The sequence below is a fragment of the Temnothorax curvispinosus genome, unplaced genomic scaffold, assembly GCF_003070985.1.
Source record: "Temnothorax curvispinosus isolate PA1 unplaced genomic scaffold, ASM307098v1 QBEX01016763.1, whole genome shotgun sequence".
Classification (NCBI taxonomy): domain Eukaryota; kingdom Metazoa; phylum Arthropoda; class Insecta; order Hymenoptera; family Formicidae; genus Temnothorax; species Temnothorax curvispinosus.
In genome coordinates, this window is record NW_020226543.1 from 204986 (window position 1) to 227242 (window position 22257).

The following is a 22257-nucleotide window of genomic DNA, read 5'->3' on the forward strand; positions in this document are numbered from 1 at the left end:
CTCTCTCTCTCTCTCTCTCTCTCTCTCTCTCTCTCTCTCTCTCTCGCTCTCTCTCTCTCTCTCTCTCTCTCTCTCTCTCTCTCTCTCTCTCTCTCTCTCTCTCTCTCTTTCTCTCTCTCTCTCTCTCTCTCTCTCTCTCTCTCTCTCTCTCTCTCTCTCTCTCTCTCTCTCTCGCTCTCTCTCTCTCTCTCTCTCTCTCTCTCTCTCTCTCTCTCTCTCTCTCTCTCTCTCTCTCTCTCTCTCTCTCTCTCTCTCTCTCTCTCTCTCTCTCGTTGTCGCGCCACGACCCGCCTCACGTGCCACGTGCATCCACTATTCGCGACCGTGGTAAACAAACTGCGCGATGCATCCTCCGATGCTTCGCGCGTCCGAAAGCCGAGCGACTCCGGGGCAAAAACAGAGGATTCCGCGGGACGACCGCGGGATAAGGGCTCTACTCTGAGATTTTTTACGATCCTCTGCTCTCTCGGTCGTCCCGCGCGACGCCGCGTCGCGACGCCGAGCAAAGAAAAAGAGTGACGTCACGCCGGGCTAGTCTGTTGGGCTAGGTCGTGGCACTCCTTGCATCCCGCCTTCTCCACCGCCACCTTCTCTGCCTCCTCCTCCTCCACCTCCTCCTCCGCCGCCTTCTCGTTCTCCTGCCGCCTCAACCATCGACTTCTCTACCCGTCCTCCTCCTACGAACGGCGCGCGACTCCCGTGCACCCTCTCGCCCGTCTCTCCGCGCCGCGCTGCGCCGAAAAAAGCAAGGCTCGCAAAAGGACGCCCGGCGTCGTGGCGCTCTTTGGCTGATCAATACCCGCCGCCTCGTACGCGGACGGACGGTCACGCATGTGCACGGTGTGGGCCGCTCTCTTTCTCTTTCTTTCCCCCTTTTCCGTTTCGGTACTGCTTTGCCACTCACCTCCGCACTCCTTCGCCGCTCACCCATCCCTCTCTTTTATCCGACTGTCCCTTTCCTCGTCTCTCTCGACCACGTTCCCTTTTTCTTCCCTCCCTCCCTCCCACCGCGCCGTTACGCTCGTCTTTCCCGACTCTCCGTCTTCGTCTGTCCTTCTCTCACCCGCCGCCGCGCGTTCCTTTTCTCTTGTTATCTCTTCGTCTTTCGCGCTCTCGATTTTTCTCCCCCGCTTTTTTTCACCGTCCCCTCCGATTTTTCCTCTCCCTTATGCCTGTCTACTGTCCTTCTTTCGTTCGTCTACTACCACCGACTCCTCTCTTTTACCTCTCCCCTTCCCCCCGCGCCGTGTTCTGTCTTCCTCCCTTTCGTCCCTCTCTACATACCCCCCCTCCCCGCCGCCTCCGTAGAGACGGCCCGATTTTTTTCTCCCGTTTCCTCGGCTCCGACATTTTTTACACCTTTTTTCTCCCCCTCCCCCTCCTCCGACGGCTGCCCATGCGCCGCTCTTCCCCGCCATCGGAATATCGCCTCGAGCATCCGCTCCGTCTCCCTCTCTCTCGTGCCGTCACATACGCACATGGTCTCTCTCTCCCTCTCGTCCCGTCTATCCTCCGCCCTTTTCCTCCTCTCATTCGTCCACCTCTCTTTCATTTTTCCCTGCCTTTTACCCCTCCCCACCCCTTGCCTCTGTCTTTCTCTCTCTTCTGACCCTCTTCCACCCCTGCGGCTCCTATCTTTTTGATTTTTTTTTCACAGCTACCCGACCACCTACCGACGCCGCGCGTCGGCGTCCTTTTTCTATCGGGACGCTCTTCTCGACCATCGGCTCGACCACGTACTCGCCGTACACACGTACGCTCGCAGCCTGCGCGCGAGAGGGAGAGACGGAGAGATAAAGAAGGGCGTAAAGAGGGAGCTTGTGGATGTGGGAGGAAAAGAAGGACCGAGGGGTGCGCGAGAAGCGAGAGGGTGAGAGTGGGTGGCGTAGAACGGGGCGGGAGGAGGGGGGGGGTGAAACTGGCTGCAGTGCCTGGATGCGAGCTAAAATGTATTTTTTTGTCTTTTTTTTTCTTCTTTCTCTATATCTTCCCTTCGAGCGAGCCGTGGTAGGTTGGATTACCAATCCAGAGCTGCCTCCGGCACGTTCTTCTCTCTGTCGGGCACGTAGGGCGCTGGACGTAAGGGCTCGGCGAGCTGGTTCTGCTGCCGGACACAGCACTTTAATACGTATCGTTGATACCGATATGGAAATTATCCAGCTGAATTTTAACCGCGTTGCGCGCACCCACACACGGGAAACTGTGCCGGATTCAATTTGGATTGATCACGGTGTATCCACCGCTCTTGATATTTCCAATACCTGCAGGAACAATCACATTTTCGCACGACAAGACATTTTCTAAATTACTTCTAAAGGAAAATCTGATTTTTATATATTCTCGTGTGTATTGGAATATTTTCCTGGAAAAATACACATCTTGATATTTGTCTTACAGATATGGTTAATATGTAGCAATATCTAATATATGATTATAATCTATTTTTCTTTATCTCTCTTTTACTTAGGAATTACTTTAAATTAATATAGTTTATTTACGTGCGAAAGAACAATTGCGAAGAAAGATTTAATAAAGGCTTCTCGTTATATACATTATATAAACTATATTAGGAACAATCAGCATAGTTTATTTCGATTAGATCGTTGGAATCGTTATTCATAATTACCAACAAGTAATTATGAAAAATAATTCTAACGATCCAATCGATTTCCAGAGTTGAAATAAATCATTGAGATAAACAGCGTCGCTAAGCCGCAAAATAAACTCGTTAGATATCGAGAATTCCTTTCGTTTTACGCATTAGATAAACGCGTTAGATAAAGACCTGACATCATCCGGTGGAGATCCTGATTTTAGAATGGCCGTCTCCAGGCGATCCGGTAACACATGGTTGGGTTTAAGGAACGAGATCTCCTTGCACCTCAACCCCTACCGTCTTCCCCTTATTCCCCCAAAGTCGATTGCTTTCGAACGTATGCGCTTTCCATCCACCCCTCTCCTCTCTGGTTTCCCGTCTTTAAAATAGACACGAATATCGTCCCGTAGACTTCCGTCGTAGATCGAAAGTCTCCGTGTGTTTGTAAGCATCTTCCTCGTCGTCCGTCCTACACGGCACGATCTTCGTGGAGCCGGATCGCGAGGATCTTCGGGTCATCATCGACGGTCCACTCTTGATCCATGGACGCGTATCTTCGCCCTATCCCGGCGAGCTTACGCGGGTTCCGGCGGAATCGGGATCGTTTGACGAGCCACCTGTAGCGCGAAGGGCCACCACCGACCCTTCTTCAGGACGGGCACACACCGATCTTTGTCCCCTTTTCGGGGCTACGATTCGGTCCATATCGTCGTCCGTATCCAGCACGACTTCTTTGACCTGTATATTTAAGGCTATATTTACGATGCCGCCGTAAAAACGGTTTGGCATAAATATCCCTTTCGATATCGCGCGTCATGAATACAAGATTTTTCGTTGATATGAAATACTCCTTCTCGATCTTCATAGCGCGAGTATCTTTATTATTATCGTCAGATATATTTTAAATTTAAATGTAATAAGAGCAGAAAGTAGAAAGTAGAAAGTATGTAAATTACGTCATGAATCATACGAGGTACATTCAACAATCTATCATTGGTTCGCCATCATGTATTTTTTTCGTTATATACGTTAGCGAATGAGACACAGAATATACTTACACAGCGGCATTTTCGACGCTTTAAATATATTTTCTTATTCATTTATTGATCCTCCGGATACGAACAACATGTTTTTCGCAATGCACGGGAGAGCAGCTGCTTTTATATCAGACAAAACAGTGGATGCTTTTATATAATTGAGAATTGATATTTTGTAAAGATATTTTATAACGGGAAGATATTTTTATTATAACTCTGAGAAAGGTACACAGCATGTCTTATATATTTTAGAAACTCGGAAGGAAAGTAGTTCGAACTTTCGAGGTTTACGAGGGCTCAGTCGGTTCCGAATTCTCGGGGAGGCGTAGTACGCGACCTGACGCGAGTTTCGTCGAAATGCGGAAGGTCATGCCGGGGGGGGATGGATGTGGCTTGAAGGGTCGTGGGAAGGGAAACGGGGTCATCTTTTCGACGGGTCTTGTGGTCGCCCTATGCGTGCCACTATTGGACCATCGCATCGCAAGGTGGCGCGGACAATTAATCTCGCGGAAGCACGCTTCTGGTAATTAGCGAAACGTCGAATAATTTATGGCGAATGAAATGAGGGCGCATATGTATAACATTATTCCCAAGAATGCGTATTTCCCGCTATCTGATATCACGTGTTAAGTACACGCCGTGCTTAACGGAAGAATCGAATGTAAATTGGACGTCAAGAAAAAGGCAGTTTTTAAATATGTTGCAAATAATATATTGTATTTAATGAAATTTATTTTAAAAAGTGAAAATATTAAAAAATATCGTTGCAATCTCTCTTCCTCCATTCCTATTGCTGTATATGCATTTCGTAAATTTCATCTTCCTAAATTAATGAAGGATTAAAGTTAGTCAGTTGGAAGTTGATGGAGACACTTGCTGAAACTAATTAGCAACACTTTCTTCTGTGTTGCAGCAATGCGCCCCGCACGACAAGGAAAGCGACTACTGGGGTGGCGGCAGGGGCGCGAAACAAGGTTACGAGGTGAGACAACCCACTTCGAAATATTTTAGTGGTCTATTTCATATACACGGCCGTCGTGCTAATTCTACTTGGTGAAGCGCAGCACTTTCTGTTGCAGGCGAAAATGAACGCGGACCATGGTCAGCTGCAGAAAGGTGAGTCTCTAATGCTTGTGTATGTCTCGTTACCTTCTCATGTATACTTTTTCACGTAGTTTCCGCGGATTGACGTTTCCGTTCTTTATTATTTAAATCATTAGTCTGTCAAGGCTATACTACACTATATGTATGATTACTGGCATAGAAATGCGACAATGTGATATTAACGCAGGTTACGATAAAAGACAATATTTTATTTAAGTGAAAAGGTTTATAAAACTCCTAACATCAATATAATTGTTCGTGTAATTTCGGGAGTTTAATTTTGATAGACTCTTGCAATTAGATATTAAGCTATTAAAATATTTAATGTTGAAAACGACAAAACTATGGCAGGGATAGCGTTCGATAAAAAAATTTGTTGAAGAAAAAACTACTGCAAATTTGTCAAAAATGGCAATCGGACATATATATGTAAATGACTAACATCCGGGACACTTCGTATATCATCGTGAATCGAGACGGAGATCGAGGAGTTGTTTATCTGAAAAATTGGGATCATCGTGGGCAGTTAAATCACGCGATGCTTCAGTCGAGACTTCGCCGTTTCGCTTCGTCTCGGTGTATATGTTGGCGTCGCGACCTCGCATCAGATGCAAACACTTCCTAAGACCTAACCGTCGGGGCCGGGAACCGGTTGTGACTGCATGCGTGACGTAAGATCGCCGATTAGGAGCGAAAGAAAAAGTCGGAGAAAAAGAGTGGGGACACTGCACCGAGCAAAAAATACGCGCGAACCTGAATTTATCGGCGGACCGTACTCTCGATATGTATTATAGAACTGCACCCGTGAACATCCTTTTTTTTACATGTAGAACCTTATTTTTCGCTTGTTGACGTTATTTAATTTAGTTTCTCGATTATTTTTTTCTTTTTTATACGATTTTTGAATTTAAATATGTTTATACCTACGAGAGGCGTGGTTTGTATAAACGAACAAACAAACAGATTCTTTTTATAACATACATGGATGCCATATATTTATGTAATATACAACTTATTTTACATAAAAGTTATATAAAATGTTAGAAACTTATATTGATGTTCAGTACAAAGATGATAAATAACGTCATGTATCCAGTTTACCTCAATTTATATTATATTTTTTGGAACTAAAAATCGATCAAAGGAGAAATTGGCGGAGTAAACAGACTGTCTTAAATTATACAAGTCACGTACAATTTTCGTAAAATTTTAGATTCTATTCTATTCTCATTTAACCATTTTTGAAGGATATCAAACTCGAGATGAACCGTATACACCACACTGTTCCCACTGTTAGTGGGAGGAATTGTAACATCAAACTTATGAGATGAATGTTTTTTTTATCAGGTAGGTTTTTTGATAATAATCCGACCCTGCAGGTAAATCTGATCCGTCGTTGTTTCTTCCTTGCCTCCTCCTTATCGGAAAGGATTAAATCGGTAGTTTCGTTCGTAAAAGGAGAGGCATGTTTCAATACGTGTTTTTCACTGCCAATGGCACGCGCGCCTGACCGGCCTAGATTGGTCATTTACGAGATAAGCCAGCCCGCCACCCTTCCATTCTCGTCAGGATCGACGGACTTCTCGTCAGTGATTCATGCCATAGAAAAACGCAAACCTGTCAGGGGGAGAGGGAAAAAAGTTGCACGACCACCTGCAACATTTCCCTCGATATTGCCCTGTAATTTGACGCGTTTGCCTCCGCGACAAATATTATTGCAACGATATCCGACGTCGTCGTCATCCACTGTTATGTCATTATCCGGTTAGCGCGAAAACTTTGTTATTGAGCGATTAAAGCAAAATTTATTACCGCGATATTTTTTTCCTTTTTTTATCAGTCTTTTTTACTTTATTTATTAGTCTTATTTGATTCTATCACTCACTATTTAACAGAATTTCTAGAATAGAAGATATATTTGGCCTCTATCTCTATCGCTACTATTTTCTGATGATTTTAAATGATCATTTATTTCTCTCTGATGCATGTCTGTCCCATTTCTAATTTCTCGCGCGCGTTTTTTCTATTCTTATCGCCTATTAATTCGCCGTTTAGCCGCGAGGTCGAATTCACGTCGATTCAACGTTACCCGCGTGCACGATCATTATTACATCGCGTGTCTCAAAATCCAAATTTCTCTTTCATCGGCGGAACATTTTTCGCGCTCCGTGCCCATCGGGCTCCGACGTTAGACGGGGCCCTGAAATTAGCCGCCGGCCTGGCAATTGCGCAAAGACCCTCGACTATTCGTTAATGTACGGATCGCATGACGCCGAAATTTCGGGGCCCCCGCGCGCAACAGCGGAGGAGGCGAAGGATATGTGTGTGGGACGACGGTGCCTCAAGGCCCCCTCTCGCGACCCGTCTCATTATCGTATTCGCTCGTCAAGTAAATGCGAGTCGCTCGTTTGGAAATTCCTCGCCCGGCAGCCTCCGGGAGATCTGTCGCGATACACCAGCCTCGCAGCAAACGCAGACGGGACGTGTCGCAACGTGCACGTATATATATGATTTATTTGACCGGCGAGTATGTATTTTGACGAGAGTCGAATTCGAGAGACCGTAAAAGTGGCTGGCGCGCCTCTCGTATATGACGATCTTGTCGGGAGAATATTTCTCTGAATTCTTATTGACCCTTAATGCAAACTTCGCGAATTCATTCACCTCTCTGAGATTTTTATGCAATATTTTTACATAAAAAATCTGCATTTTGATTTCCTGTATTAATTAATAATTCTCTCAATTTATTAAAAATTATTAGTTTTTATTTAGTTTCGCATTATTCATCTAAAAAAAATATGGAAAGGTTGATAATTTATGACCGATAATTTATTGGAACTGCGACTTTCGAACGTATAGCTATACAGGCGCACGTGTAAATTTTTTAAACATAAAATATCGCGAATTATTATTGAAGCGTTAAGAGAAGATAAGATTGCGCGCCGAGACGCGTCTCTTTCCTCTGCCTCTCGAAATCTTAACGCCACCAGTGAATGACTTTAATGATCATTGAGTACCTCGTACGTAACTAAATCCGAGACGGCACTTCCTTCACATTCTCGGTCCCGAACATCTCGCGCCCGATGGAGGAGACCCGCGCGGCTTTCACTTATCTTATGATTTATACCCTCTTTCCTTCCCTTTAATTATTAGGAGATATTTTCATCCGAATCGTTAAAACGGAGAATCGGATTACACTAATTTTAATCGAGTTAGTAAAAAATTACTCGAACTTCCGTCTCCTGACGGGTTAATGGAGTTTTTTGAGGCGGGAAATACATCGGCGAAGGAACCTTCGTAATAATTTTACCGACAACTTCCTACGTCGCGGCAGGAGGATCGTGTCCCATCTCGTGTTACTTCATAATGTACAAATGAAATATCCCGTGAGTAAAGAGGACGCGGAAAAAAAGCGTTATTCTTTTTTTTTTTAATAACGAACGCTACCTGCTTTTCTCTCTCCAGCTCTTATTTCTTTCTGTACGAGCGCACATACGAGGAAACGGATTGCACTTCGTATTCGAAGGGGTAGAATCGGCTCGTAAACAGGTCGATAAAAATCCGACTGTTCCGACGTAAACAGATATGCAACGAAAATCAGCTCCCACCACGTTCTATCAAATATATGCGTATGTAATGTGATTGCATGACATCTTATTATTCTTAAGCTTCCTTAAAGCGACACCTGCACTTTGTACTCCACAATAATAGTGATGCATTAATAGCTCGCGATTGTATTATTAATGTAGAAAAAGGTCGGTTGTTCTTGCTAAATTGAGGTTGAATTAAAAGGAGAATTAAAAATAATAGAGAGTTGAAACACATTCACGCTTTTAGTCAGAATTATAACAATTGTTGTCCGAGAAAGTAATTTTGGAACGGCGCTCTATGCATATTACACGATGGGTATACACTTCAGCATTCATGAATAGGCGCAGATTCAATTAGAGTCATTTATTCTCGGCGCGGAATCAAAGCACGTTGTGCAAATGCAGGGCGAGAAACGTGTTGGAACGCGCGGGGTGGAACTCCGCTTACATCGTGCTCTCGACATAGGTTTACGACGTGTCGAAGAGTTCGGGGTCAATTAAAAGTTGGAGTCTTCCATGTCCGTGCAACGCGAAACCAGAAGAAAGGGAGTAGACGCGCGAGGGCAAGGGTGCAACGGGAATTCCTAGCGAGGGGTAATCTCGTCTAACTACCATACACCACATTTTTTTCATCAAAAACAAAAAGTTTACCAATTACAGTGGTCTATAAGCCACTGTTAGCCGACTTTTACTCCGGCAACGTTCTTTGTCCGATGTTTTGAATGCTAAACGTCGATTGTCAAACATGTCAGTGCGATCTTGCAAGCAATTTGTTCAGTCTGTCAAAGAATTGACGGAATTTCTAGAATTGCTGGAAGTCAGATAGTACTGTTTACCGCGAAATTTGTATTAAAGAACGAGTGGCATATGCGCTTATCTGCATGCGTTTCCAAAACTTATTTCATCAAAAGCCTTCGACCTTCGTAGTTCAAAAACTTAGCGACTTGATGACATTTCGCTAAGAAAGACGCATCGCTGCACGAAATCGATTTTAAAGACGACGAGGGGCAACATCATGTATCTGGGTTTTCTCCGTTCCGGGATATCCTGCATGTTTTTCAAAAAAATCGACGGCAACGACGTCATCTCTGGAGCGTCATAGCCGCCGTCTGGCGATCGTCTAGTTTCCGCGATCAGTACTTGAGGTGTTTTTTACGACTCTTCTCCACTCTCGCTTTCCTCGTCTGCCCTTCTCCACGTCGGTTTGACGTGGTTTTCCCAGAGATTTTACTATGAGTAAAGGTCTCCCTTCGTGCTCGCATTTTACGACGTCGTTTCGCGATTTTATATCGCGACGCCGCGCCGCGGCGTTCTATATCGATCGGAAACGAGGCGAATCGCGCTTTTACAAAACCGCCCTCGCGAAAACGGATCTTGCTCTCCGCTCGCCGGCGTGCGAGGCGTCGATCGTAATATTATCCAGGTATTACGCAACGCGCGCGCGGTCGTAACGCCAAATTGATTCGTTTAATACGTACAAAACGGACAGGCTAATGACGCTCATTTTCTGTCAATAAATCGGCCGTCACACGTCGGCGATATACACGCGGCAATAAATAAACTTTACGACGGTGAAAAAAAAGGGAGCTGTAAATTTAAATAAATTGCGCGAATTGAGGGTTTTGCGACGCGCGAGACGGACGGACGCGCGGACGGTTCTACGGGAACGGGGAAATAAAACGACGGCTCGTATCCGCGCGATTAGCAAATGGATTTTATGTCGCAACCGAAAATTAATCCCGCCAATCATCGGCCACCCCATTATTGTCGCGAATTATTATCAACGTCACGCGTAATTCATATATCGCGCTTTTAACCTTTCGCGCCCACCGAAATCGTTCCGTGTCCTTTCGCACCGGATAATCGATATCGTCACGCTCGTCAATAATTCCGCCGGTGATTTATTTTTTATTATCCGGCCGTTTAGAACAGTCTGTTCGACGTCAATGAAATCGTCGTGTCTATGTAACGCAGATAAAGAGTAAAAAAGAAAAAAAGAGAAAAAAAGACAAAAAGCGACAGGAAACGATTCATTCTGATGTCTTCTCCGATATGCAATGCGCGTTAATCTTCAAAGTAACGACTGTATACTGTATGAAAATGCGTTACATAGGAATGTTCCTCGATTTGTGCGCGAAACACAAACTAAGAATCATTCTTTTACGGAAACCTTTTCTCGCCGATTAACATTAATATTCTCGCGAAGCTGGAAATGAACTTTTATGGCTCGCTTGAAATTCATTGGGTGAATAAATCTACATCCAAGACAGGATCTTTCGATCGTGCGGATTAAATTACGAGATACTTACAAATATTATTGTTGTGTCTGATCTTGGATAATATTAAATTTCCCGCTTGCTAACTTGTGCAATATAATTGTCTGTTATGTGCAACAAGATATGGTACTAATTAATCGACTTACGATTACCGTCAACGCGCATCTCATTCGCTGCAGACAGAAAAATTTAGTTCGAAAACAGGCAATTACAGATCGAACTTTCGAATTGTCTTGTCTGCCTGTGGACGACGCATATAATAGGACAGGTTTTAATAATTGCGTCTGATGAGAACTTGCATTCTGCCGCCGTCTTTTTCCTTCTTTCCAACCGGTTTAACGCATGACGAAATTACTCGAAAATATCTTCTCGAAATATATATATGTACATATATATATATATATGTATAACGTCCAGACGCGGGTCGATCGATCTGTTCCCGTAGACTTTAAAAATCGTTCCCGAGACCGGTTTGACGTATACAAATATACCGTACCACAATGGCAGTTTAATGCTGGCGGGCGGACTTATGGTTACGAAGCGTCGCGGTGACCTCGCGTCTCTCTTTCCCTCTCTCCAGAACTGCATCCGACTTCTATTCTGGCCGTCACTCCGTCTCCGAATCTTTTAAGTAAAAAAAATAGCTCCGTATATGCGCGCGACGACTCGTCGACGAAAATGCACGTCGTCGATTCTTTCGTACGTTCGCGCGAAAAAGTTGACACATTACTGATGCGCAATCATTCCTCGTTGATGTCCGTCGACGTATGCCAGGAGGAAGAGACACGACGAAATATTATATTTCTTACGTATTAATATTTATCGGCCGATCTTTTTACATGTCGATTATGTGTTGTGTTCTTTTTTCCTATAAATCGTGCTTATAAATTGAAATTAGATCGATTTTAGACGAGATTATGCTGTCGCGTGACACGAAGTGACAAGTGATAATTAGTTTATTGCGTGCTAACATTAAATATAGATAGAATCTTTGAATTCAAATTGGATTAGAGTCCGTTTAAAGTTGACCGAACGCGATTATACGCTATCGGGGACCTTTCTTCCAGCATCGATTCTCTCGCGATCAAATTAAATGGGAGTTTTTTTTTCTACATTTTTCCTTTTTCGGCAATTTTCTTTTTGGCAGAGAAGATGGAACAGATCTCAACGGACTTACGAAGAAAAATTGCAAATGGGACATATATTTCCCGTCGGACACACATAAGGATTGAAGTATACGTATATGTACGTTGAATGAAACACACGTGTAAATCAAACGTGTCATTATCGTTCCGCTCTACGTGCTATCGATGATATCTATTTCACAGTGCCGATTGGAGTTTACAAAGAAGCAAAAGTAAACCGCACTGTGCAAACAAGAGATTCAATAATCCCGGATGCAGTTAACCAGGTTGGCGGAATGAGCGTGTTTGTTTGAATGCAAAAAGATTCCTTCGATCATCGAATTTGTTTCCCCGTTTGGGAAGAAGTAAATTACGTTCTGTATATATATATAAGCTTTCTAAACGCTTGTTAAATTGTTAATTATTTTTTTCTATACGCTACTTATCCGTCGATATGAGTCGATAATGGCGGTCCTAAAGAGATTAGCGTACACAGTTCTCCGTTGCTTATAAAGCTTTTTTTCGCCCCTCTTACAAATTTGCGGTGTTACTGAACATATAAGATACTGTGTAACGCCTATTTGCCCGAGACCGGTAATTTACATGAAACAAATGAACGTAATGCGAAGTAATGCACTTACGTCCCCCATAAGACGCGAATTTGTTTTTATCGGAAAACGTATCATTCTCCCGTGATTATAGCGCTCTCGCGCGCGTTTTCCATTTACATCCGTCCGCCTATATCGCCACTCCGCTTCGCATTAGTCACATCCAACGCGCCGTGTCTCACATCTCTTTTCCTTCTTCTTATAATCTCATCTGTCGTTTCCTTTTCCCCGCCCTTCCGTCCCGCTCTCTTTTTCTACACGCTCTTTCTTTCTCTCTCTCTCTCTCTCTGTTCCGTTCGTGGCCCGTCGCTCGTAGTTGGACGAGCGGCCGAACGGACCCCGATTACAAGTCGATGGATCGACCGTCGTCCGCAACCACTGACATTTCCCCAGCAGAGTTATTTGCATAATTTACTATCGACCTCAACATTAGCTTCCACCTTGTATGAAGTCGCGTACACAAATAACGTACCGATACATGTAAATATAAATAATGGGCGGTGCACGTAAATGTATAATGGACGCGTGCATATTTTTCGGTACATATCTACGACTCGTACACACTCGTAAACGATTACTGGTATATCGCGCGCGCGCGCGCGTTTTTTTCCGTTATAAATCTCTATCCTGTTAATACTAATTCGACCCTGAGGCTTGACATATTGCTAACTCACGAAAGTCGAAATTCCGCGAGACGAGCCCACGAAGTAAACTGAAAGAAGGAGGAGGAGATGCATCGCGGCGCACGGATCGCCTCGTGGTGTAATATTGATGTAGAGAGCGGAGGCAGGATCCTTGATCCTATCGACTCTAGGCATGACGTCAGGATCGATCCGCGACGATCGCGCGAACGGTGAATATTCATAAAGGAGACAAGTGCAGGCCACGACACGGCGACGGATTGCACTTACGACTCGCCGTGAAATCCGAATGAATCGAGCGACAATAGCACGTGGATTTAATCCATTCAAATTAGCATTCTTTATGCGGCACTCAAAATCTCTTTTGTGCGTAACTTTCATCTTTATGCCTCTTGGAAAATTTCGCAACGCAAAAATAATGGTATATGATTAATCATTCGTTGGACAGCGGAAAACTATTTTTTATCGTGTCTCATTATATTATTGTTTTATTGCGTTAAATAGTTCACTAATGGAAAATCAAAATTATTTCATAAAATTTTATAAATATAAACCAAATGGGTAACTCAAGTCAATTTAGGTATGTTTTATGGCCACACATTCCTTGTGAGCACTCACTCTCTGTTATCATACACTTTATCTCATAGGCTTCAAATTAAATAAAAAAAAAATAATGAATTAATTTTCGCGATTGTATTATCATATCCAGACATCTACAGATATTACGATCTCGTTTTCCTTTACTGGACTATCGGCACGCCGATTTGTCGAGGCTTCCTGCGTCACACGAGGTATGACGCAGCTGGCAAATAATTAAATGTGTTGCAATGGATATAATTGCCACGTTCCCACGATTATTATTAACTCGCGCTTCCCGCAAGTCGGTCTAGAGAAGAGGACCGATCAGTCGACCGAAATATTCCTCTTCGTAATATTAAATTTTGGAAATACACACTTCCAATTTCTTTCTTCTATAATCTCTCTTGTAACTTTGCCGTAATCGCGATTGTCATCACAAGATTTGAATAATTTGTGCTTTTTGCATCTAAACTTCTTTATTAAGGCATTTAAATAAAGGATTCCTCGTTAGTGATTCATTTTCGCTTAATCAACGGCAACAAAAAATGTGTATAAAACAACTTTTTCAACGAAGAAAAAACAATTAAAAAAATATAATACAAAGTTCCAATGAATAATCACAAATTAATTTAGATTGTCCCGTATAAATTTACAAATATGAAGGCATTATGGATATGCATTAAGAAAACTATCGTATTACTCATCTTATGCTGAGTGTCTTATTGACTGAAATGTTTATACATGCTTATTTTCTTGCATAAATTTCTGTGTGCATAAATTCACTCGTACGTACAATATATAACAACGAAATTTATGGAAATTTATTTATATATCGCCATTATATATGATTGATAACATATAATAATGACATTGGCATAAATTTATTTATGCATGCGCATTATGCAGTTTATAATGTATGTTAATGAAATTTGTAGAATTTGATTTATATGTCAATTTGCAAAAGAAATAAATAATTTTGGTAAAAGGGCGAAGCGAGAGACAGACTGCTACGACTGCGTTAGTCAAGTTAATTCAAAAACGGTCAAACACGCGAGGAAAACAGTTTTTATTCGGCGTAGGTGCCGAAAGAGGCGCGATAATTCCATTAAAATTACGCACCGCAAATATAACGCCGGGAGGTGCGTGGCGTCATACGTGTCATTAACGCTCTCGGACGCGAACGCGTGCATGAGTGCGTGCGTGCATGCACGCGTGCCTGCATACGCGTGTCCGTGGATGGGAAATGGGAGATGATTTTTAAGCGCCGCTGTATTTTACCAGCCAGCAGCGTGGTCGGACCACGTGCGCGAATATACGCTCGTATGAAATTCAACGCAAGCGGGTCCCACGAAAAATATATCATTATCGTCCGACGCTGGCCGGGAGAAAGAAATATTTTGACCTGTCCGTCCCTGTCATTTTTACCGTGGCAAAGGCCGAGACTTGAGGAATAAGGTGGGTCTATTTCAGGTATGCAAGGAGGAGGAGATCGTGTTGATGCAATGTTTCTATCGCGAGATGTTTCCCATTTATTTGCAGTAACTATTGTCTGAATGACGTAGCTATCTTTTAATACAAAGATTGTATTGATATTTTAATTGTATAATATATTTTGTTCTTGATCTTTTTTTTTGAAATTGTAACATCGGTAACTTTAGGTGCAGTGTCTCAAAATTTCACACGTGACACGATATCACAAAACGAGGCGCCAAAAACGTGAGTCGAAAAAAAAATGCGGAATGTTTGAGGATGGTACGAGATCAAAACGTTATATATGTAAAAAATCGTGTAGAGATTACGTGGATTATACACGAAGAGAGGTAGATTTCCACGAACGAGCGCCGTAAACTCGCCAGTCTCCCTCCTCCCTTCGTTCGTGTCCAGTTCCATTTACGTTTTCACTTTTATCCTTATATTTTCATACGCTTGTTCTGACTTCTGCAAACAGGTGTAGCGCATCTTATTCCGAGGCGTACGCGTGTCTCTCGTATTTTTTTTTCCTCCGGCGATGTGTGCCGCGTGTAGCATCGGCGAAGTCTCGGCGGTGGCCTCTCCTCGCCGTCGGTGCTACGGCCAAAGAGTACCGCGCGCGAGATCGCGCGCACGAGATCACGCATGTAAATAATAATTATCGAGTTCAAGCGCGCTGGAAAGATCAATTAGTTATGCCGCGAGGAGAACGTTACGTATAGTCTCGCGCGCGAGCGCGCGCGCGCTCCGAGATTGGTCGATTAGGCGAAAAGAGCGCGGCCGCGGCGGCGCGAATGAATCGCGTTGCGGGAATCGAGGGGACGATGATTTGCAAGACGCGTCTGTTCTTGGAAGAGAATCGCGCAGCGTTCGAAGCCGATTGCCGATTATCCGACGGCGAATCGGACTCCGCGTCCGTCTCAAAGTTTCAAGTTTATCGCGTGCCCGCGGTGAAATGCACGCAACAAGGATTGCAAGGATATTGTGCAAATTTTCAGCCACCAGCGGCGCGAAGTTGATAAATATAATCCACGTGCCTCCGTCCCTCCGTGACGAAACGCCCCGTTGCCGCTTTAAAATTAAAATAACGCGCATATAATTAACATTTGTAAATTTAAATAACGTCGTACACAGGAGGAGATCGGAAACTGAGCTAGATAAAGTTTATGACTCGTGGGATTGTCGCGACGGAGGGTGGGGATGAGGGGAGAGAAAAATTCTTCCGAGCGCGGCGCATTCGGTCTGTTAGAGAGAGAGAAATGCGAGCAACCGCGAGTTGTGCATGCTGGCCAGCAGCATGCAAACGCTACACGGTGTGAAATAAATAAATAAATTCATAATAATAGCGTCGTGCATACGAGGCTTATCTAACGATCGCTTCAGAAATAGCTATAACCGTTCACACCTGTCTCAACTCCTGCCTGATTATAATTTCGATTTGTAGTATTATACGCGCTTATCGATTGCGTAATGCCATGCGCCGGGCAATTAGGCGAGAAAGAAGGCCGCGTAACGTCGCAGGTATAGATTCGCACGACAGATACTAAAAACGGGCAATAAAGCGTGTCGTGATATATTTTAATGCGATATATATAAAGTTTTAAATGTTACGTAAACGCGGCGCGGTTTTCAGCGGTAAAGTTATTGGGAATTGCATCGCAATTAAATATGTGCACGCCTTGAACTTTGATGCTGCGCTCGATATTATACTTGTTATATACTCGCGCGATTTTCTCATTATCCCGCAAACATCATCGCACATAGTGATTACCTTCGATTCCGCGCAATTGTTGATTCATTTAATCGCTCCGATCTGAAGAAGTATTATAACCAATTAGGGGATTTAAATACAATGCAGATTTTATATATGTACATATATGTATTATATATAAAACGTAGCAATTTATTAAATTTAATATTGCATTAGACACGTTACGTCTAACGTTACATAATATATCACGTTTATTTTGTATAGATCAATGCTATTCATTCTAACAGTCTAAAATAAACACCTGTCCCGGAGAGATTCGCCCTAAATTGCAAATAGCCATCGATTTAGCGCAGTTATCATTAATTAATATCAATATCGAACGCTTAAATACTCGCTGTCTCGCGAGTTTAAATTATAACGGGCATCTTCATATCCATGTAACTTAAATAAACGGATTAATACGGCGACGACGAGACGTCTATTTGTCGCTTTGCCTACTTGGATTACGCGCGGATCAACACTCTCGGGGACGTAATGTCCGGCACGCATGAACTCTCGCGAGTATATCCTTTGCATGTTTAACGTCGATTCTATAGCGAAATCGACGGTTACGCGCGTGGGCCGTCAGCTTCAGAGAGGCGCATCTTCCACCGCCTACGCGCACACTTTACCCGAACGCACTCGACGTGCATTGTCGTAAAAGTCACGGGATGCTCCCGTCCTTGCGAGAGAAGGGTCCTCGCTTTTCTGAACTAAACTTAACGAGCGGAGGATGCGCGCAAGCGGCAATCGCGCGGAGCGGCTAGGTAAAGGAGCTATTAATAAATTATGAAGTCATTAATAGGGGGGAGGGGAGGGCAGCGCGGTCATTAGTTTCCTTCTTTTTATTTCTTTCTTTCCCTTTTTTTTAGAATTTTGCAACGTTTCGCAAAAGTGAGACGGAAAGGATATTTTATCCCAATTGCGACATGAGACAGGAATTTAAAAATTATAACACGGACGTCTCTCTTGAGTCTCTTGTGTTGCACAGTCGAGCCGTAAAACTTGCAACGAGTGCCCGAGCGAGCGGGATACTCCGCGTTTGAGGCATTTGCTCGTTGTACAAGGTCGAACGATAACTTTTCTATTATCAGGCAGGAAACGGATCAAGTACGTAATTTATTATAACTTCCTCTTGTTTTTGTCGCTGGTATGTCGACTTTCTTGAAGGCGGGAAAGGATTACTCTCGTAAAAAGAAAGAATTTCGTATCGGTATTAATCATGTAATTCAATATTGATTGTTGAAGTATAGAACATCTAAAGTAGACTTTGTTAGTCTAAAATACAACGACAAACTTCCAAGCAAGAATTTTAACTTTGAACAATTAATTTTTCGAAAAGCCCGACAGTGCAGAAGTAATTGCAAAAGTGTCTCGGGAAGTGTATTAATATAGAATAAAATGCGGTAGATAGTTTCTTTTTCTTCTTGCCGGCGTTTCTGCAATTGACAACTCCTTCCAGAAGCCGGCATTTCGAGAAGAGCAAATAAATCGCCCCGCGTGTCTAAGATGTTTATCGCTCGTCTCTCTCTCTCTCTCTATCGGGCGAGTTATCTCTCCCGAGTAGATTCAAACGCGCGAGAGACAGCGAGAGAAGTAATCGCGAATGTTCTCGCGCCGAAAGGATGACGGTATATTTTTGCAGGCGCTTGCATGCATAAGGAGCGTGATGCGTTTAAGTGTCGATGCGTAAGAGCGTAAAGTAGTAGCGGAATACCGCGAACGGGCACAGGCACACACCAGCCGCGCGGCGCGTGATGATATAGCCAGCTTCAACCTGCTGGCTGTGAGGGCCGAGCGCCACTCCGCGTTTATGCGCGCCGATCGATATTGAGAACTCGTCTTAATGACAGGCAACACTCGTAACGCAGGATCGCTCTCGTCCTTGCAACCCGCAGGATCCTTGCCCCTTGCACGCCGCCGAGCGTTGCGTCAATCGGTCGACCGCTCGGCCGTCCGTGTGCCTCTTTCTCGGTATCGCGCGCGCGCGCGCCTGTGTGTACGTGTAGATAATTGTATGCGTGCGTAGATCTCCGTGCGTAACATTTATCGCGACAAGCGTAAGCAAGAGAGACGTAAGTGAGAAATGCCCGAAGCCTTATACAGGATTTGCTGATAAATCGCGAGTCACAATAACTCGTCGAAATGGCTCTGCGCGATGGATAAAGTCTTCTCGTCGCGCGCGCAGGACTCTAAACGGTGCTCATTGGACTCGACGTATTATACGTGTTGTCCTCTCGATTATACATTCTAATAATAACTAGATGTTAACGGGTGACGGACAATGACGTATCGACACCTTGCGCCGTATTTTAAACTCGGGGCAAATTGCGTGACGCAAAAAAAAAAAACTATCTCATCAGACAGTCTTGCTCGTAAGACGCATCAATAACACATATATCGCGCGCTTGATCTATAATCAGCGTTCAATTAAGTGCTTGGGAAATACTGATGATTGCCTATGGTTACTGTGTCACTTTCCAGCCGGAGAGCGTGCGCGCTTTATAATCGAAGTAGGTCACAGGAAATAATCGAGAGTAATTAAAACGTATACGCGGCCGGTGTTTACGATATCGCGCCATGTCCTCTGTCCTCGATGACAATCGTCGTTCCAAGGCGATCCCGATCTAGTCTCGAATCTGTGAATGATTGCAGGCGATGAGCAGTATCGGGGCGCCGGCGGCTCGAGCAGCGGAAGCCCGCCAGCCAGCCTTTTGGTGGTTCCTCAGCCACTCACCGTAAAACCTTCCCATCCGTCGCATCTGAATTCCCATCTTGGTGGACCTCATTCGCACCCGCCGAGGAAGTACCAATGCAAGATGTGTCCGCAGGTAAGTTTCGACCAGTTCGCGCGCGCATATGCACGCCTTTAGGTGCTATTCTATAAATCTCTATCTGCTATCTCGTGTGCTATCTCTATTTGCTATACCGTGTTAATACGCGTGGTTTATGGAACCACAACGTTTGTAATTCGTCTATTAATTCTTCGACACGTCTGACGTAATTAGCGTTACATATCTATATACGCAGTAGAACGAAAGGCACGTGTATCGTGTTCTTTGTTGATATTTCTGTAAGTCTGTTGTAAAAAGTGGCGCCGTCTGAGTCTTCCTCTTTTAAGGTTGACTCCGTTTATTTCCCTTGGTCTTTTCAGTCTTTTCTAAAGGGTCCCCAGATAAACAGCAAACTGATTTATGGCGTTAATATTAACACGTTACCACACCTTTTCGCATTTCCGCGTTAATCCGGAAATAAATGGCATTTGTTATTTAGCATAGGTAAGTGGCGTTTAGACATGTTTCAAAACTTAGAAGATTTATTCAACGTCTTTATAATACACTTTGTTGCGTGTGACGTCTTTATAAAATACTCTTCTTCTTCCAAAAGGTGATACCGTTATCGATAGCCCTAAAGATCGGTGGCATTAGGGCTTTCACTATTTAGGGTTTTTTTTCTATTTAAAGAAAAGAAGAAAGGTTTGATTGTCTTTTTGTGAATTCTTCGTTGCGTGGGCGTTTTAGCTAAATAGGGTAAACTCGGGTAAAAGATGGCCATACAGGAAAGATAGCCAACCTATATTCTTTCAATCTAGCTCGCCATGAAACATTGAATGAACATGGGTTGGCTATCTTTCCTGTATGACCATTTTACTCGAGTTTACCCTAAACACGGAGTACCTGCCCATGCCTCTGAAGAATTTTTAAAGGGTTATTAACGGTATGTTCATTTCCTTTCTTCTTTCCTGTCACGCTCCTTCTGTCTAGATCTTCACGGTTTATTTTATAGTCATTTACAATACTTGACCTGCATCTTCAAGATCTAATATAAATGCATTTTATGCATGGGTATTAGAAATTTTATGCCGATTTAATGTTGAGATAATGCTTTTGTGATGTAATTAACAACGTTAAAATTTTACGATTTAAGATTATATAAAAATATTTTAAATTTTAACGCATGCTTATTTTTGTTATATAATTTTGTTATATTATTATATGATATATTATTTTTTACTTCTTTCGTCGCGGAAACAGATATTTGCGGTTAACAACGAAAGGTTAAGGCTCCTGTTCACTCACTGCAGCCAGAAGATATATCATAAAAATATATCATAAAAATTCTTGTAACGTACACTAAAATAAAAAAAAAAATTAATGAAATAGAGTTTGTAATCGATAGAATAAACTTTTAAAATATACCGAAAACTTTCCTTTTGTTTGGGTGATCAATGAATAACCCATGTATGTATCCAATTGAATTGTGCCCTAATCAAAGACGTAAACAAGCTCTGTTTGACAACTGCCGAATTGAAATAAATATTTGCTTTCACATATTAGGGAAAACGTGTACAAAATGATCCTTTTAAAGGAGAAATCAATTAATAGTATAAAATAATGTATTTCTGTTTAAATCTTTAATGATTTTTGGTTTAGTGGTTATTTAACTAAAATTAATTAAACAGAATTTTTAATTAATGCTAAATATATATTTTGTTTTTTCACCAAAATTCTGTAAAGAGATCATTTGGTACCAGAGGTGTACAGAACGATCCCTAATGTATGGACAAAACACGGTCCCTGGGGATTATTTTACTTCCAGTGTATTAAGGATGGAATAAAGAATACAAAAATACGTCAAACATTTTTTATTATCATCAAAAATATATTATTATAATTAACGTAATTAAAATTTGAACATAAAATTAAATTAAATTTTGAACATTAGATAAAACTATAAATGTCGAGTAAATAAAAATTATAAAAAGAATAAAATAAATAAAATAAAAAATTGTAGAAGTATAAAATTATAAAATAATAAATAGATGAGGGATTATTTTGTCCGAAATGACATTTCATCATTTTGATATTAAAATTCAACCTATGTACAATTAAGCCGGCAATCAAACCACTACAAAAACAAACTTAGTTAGTAGGTACTGAAGTACAGTGGTAATAATAGAGTATAGTAATCATGCATGAATGTACTTTGCCCGGTAATCAAAATTACTCTTATATTTTACTCAGATCAGCGAATTCTATATTAAAAAAATTAACTTGACGGCACATCGACGCTATTCATCATTACATTTGAGTGGCATAGTGATTCCTGTGAAGAAGTCTCTTAATGTTTCCACGAGAAGGCATTATTATTAAAATCGGTGGGGATCGTTTTACTTCGTATGTACACATTTCCTCGAACTTATATATCAAAATGAGAGTCTTCGGTATATTTTAACACTACGACAATTATTTTAAATATAAAAACACTGCTAACTAAAACGAAAAATGACGTTGTACGTTGCAAGAATAACTTATCTTTTTAATGTGATTTTTCACGCTTTTGGACCCTTTCACGCAAAAATGGCATAGCTGCATAGCATGAGACCGCCTGGACTAATAAGCATCTAACACAAGGTGTGGTCAAAATTTTTAGTTAGATGCCCATTGGTCCAGTCGCTCTTATGCTACGCATGTACAGCTAT

The 22257-nt window shown here is 42.5% G+C and overlaps 1 protein-coding gene across 2 annotated transcripts in view; it reads left to right on the forward strand.

Annotated features, from left to right (window-relative positions):
• The window catches only part of LOC112466945 (zinc finger protein rotund-like), a 162770-nt gene that overhangs the window by 76874 nt on the left and 63639 nt on the right, over positions 1-22257 (forward strand). For both annotated transcript variants that reach the window (XM_025035310.1, XM_025035309.1), the window contains exons 3-5: positions 4547-4615; positions 4698-4749; positions 19431-19606. In XM_025035310.1, coding sequence (XP_024891078.1) covers positions 4547-4615; positions 4698-4749; positions 19431-19606 — 297 coding nt within the window. The remainder of the gene's footprint in view (positions 1-4546; positions 4616-4697; positions 4750-19430; positions 19607-22257) is intronic.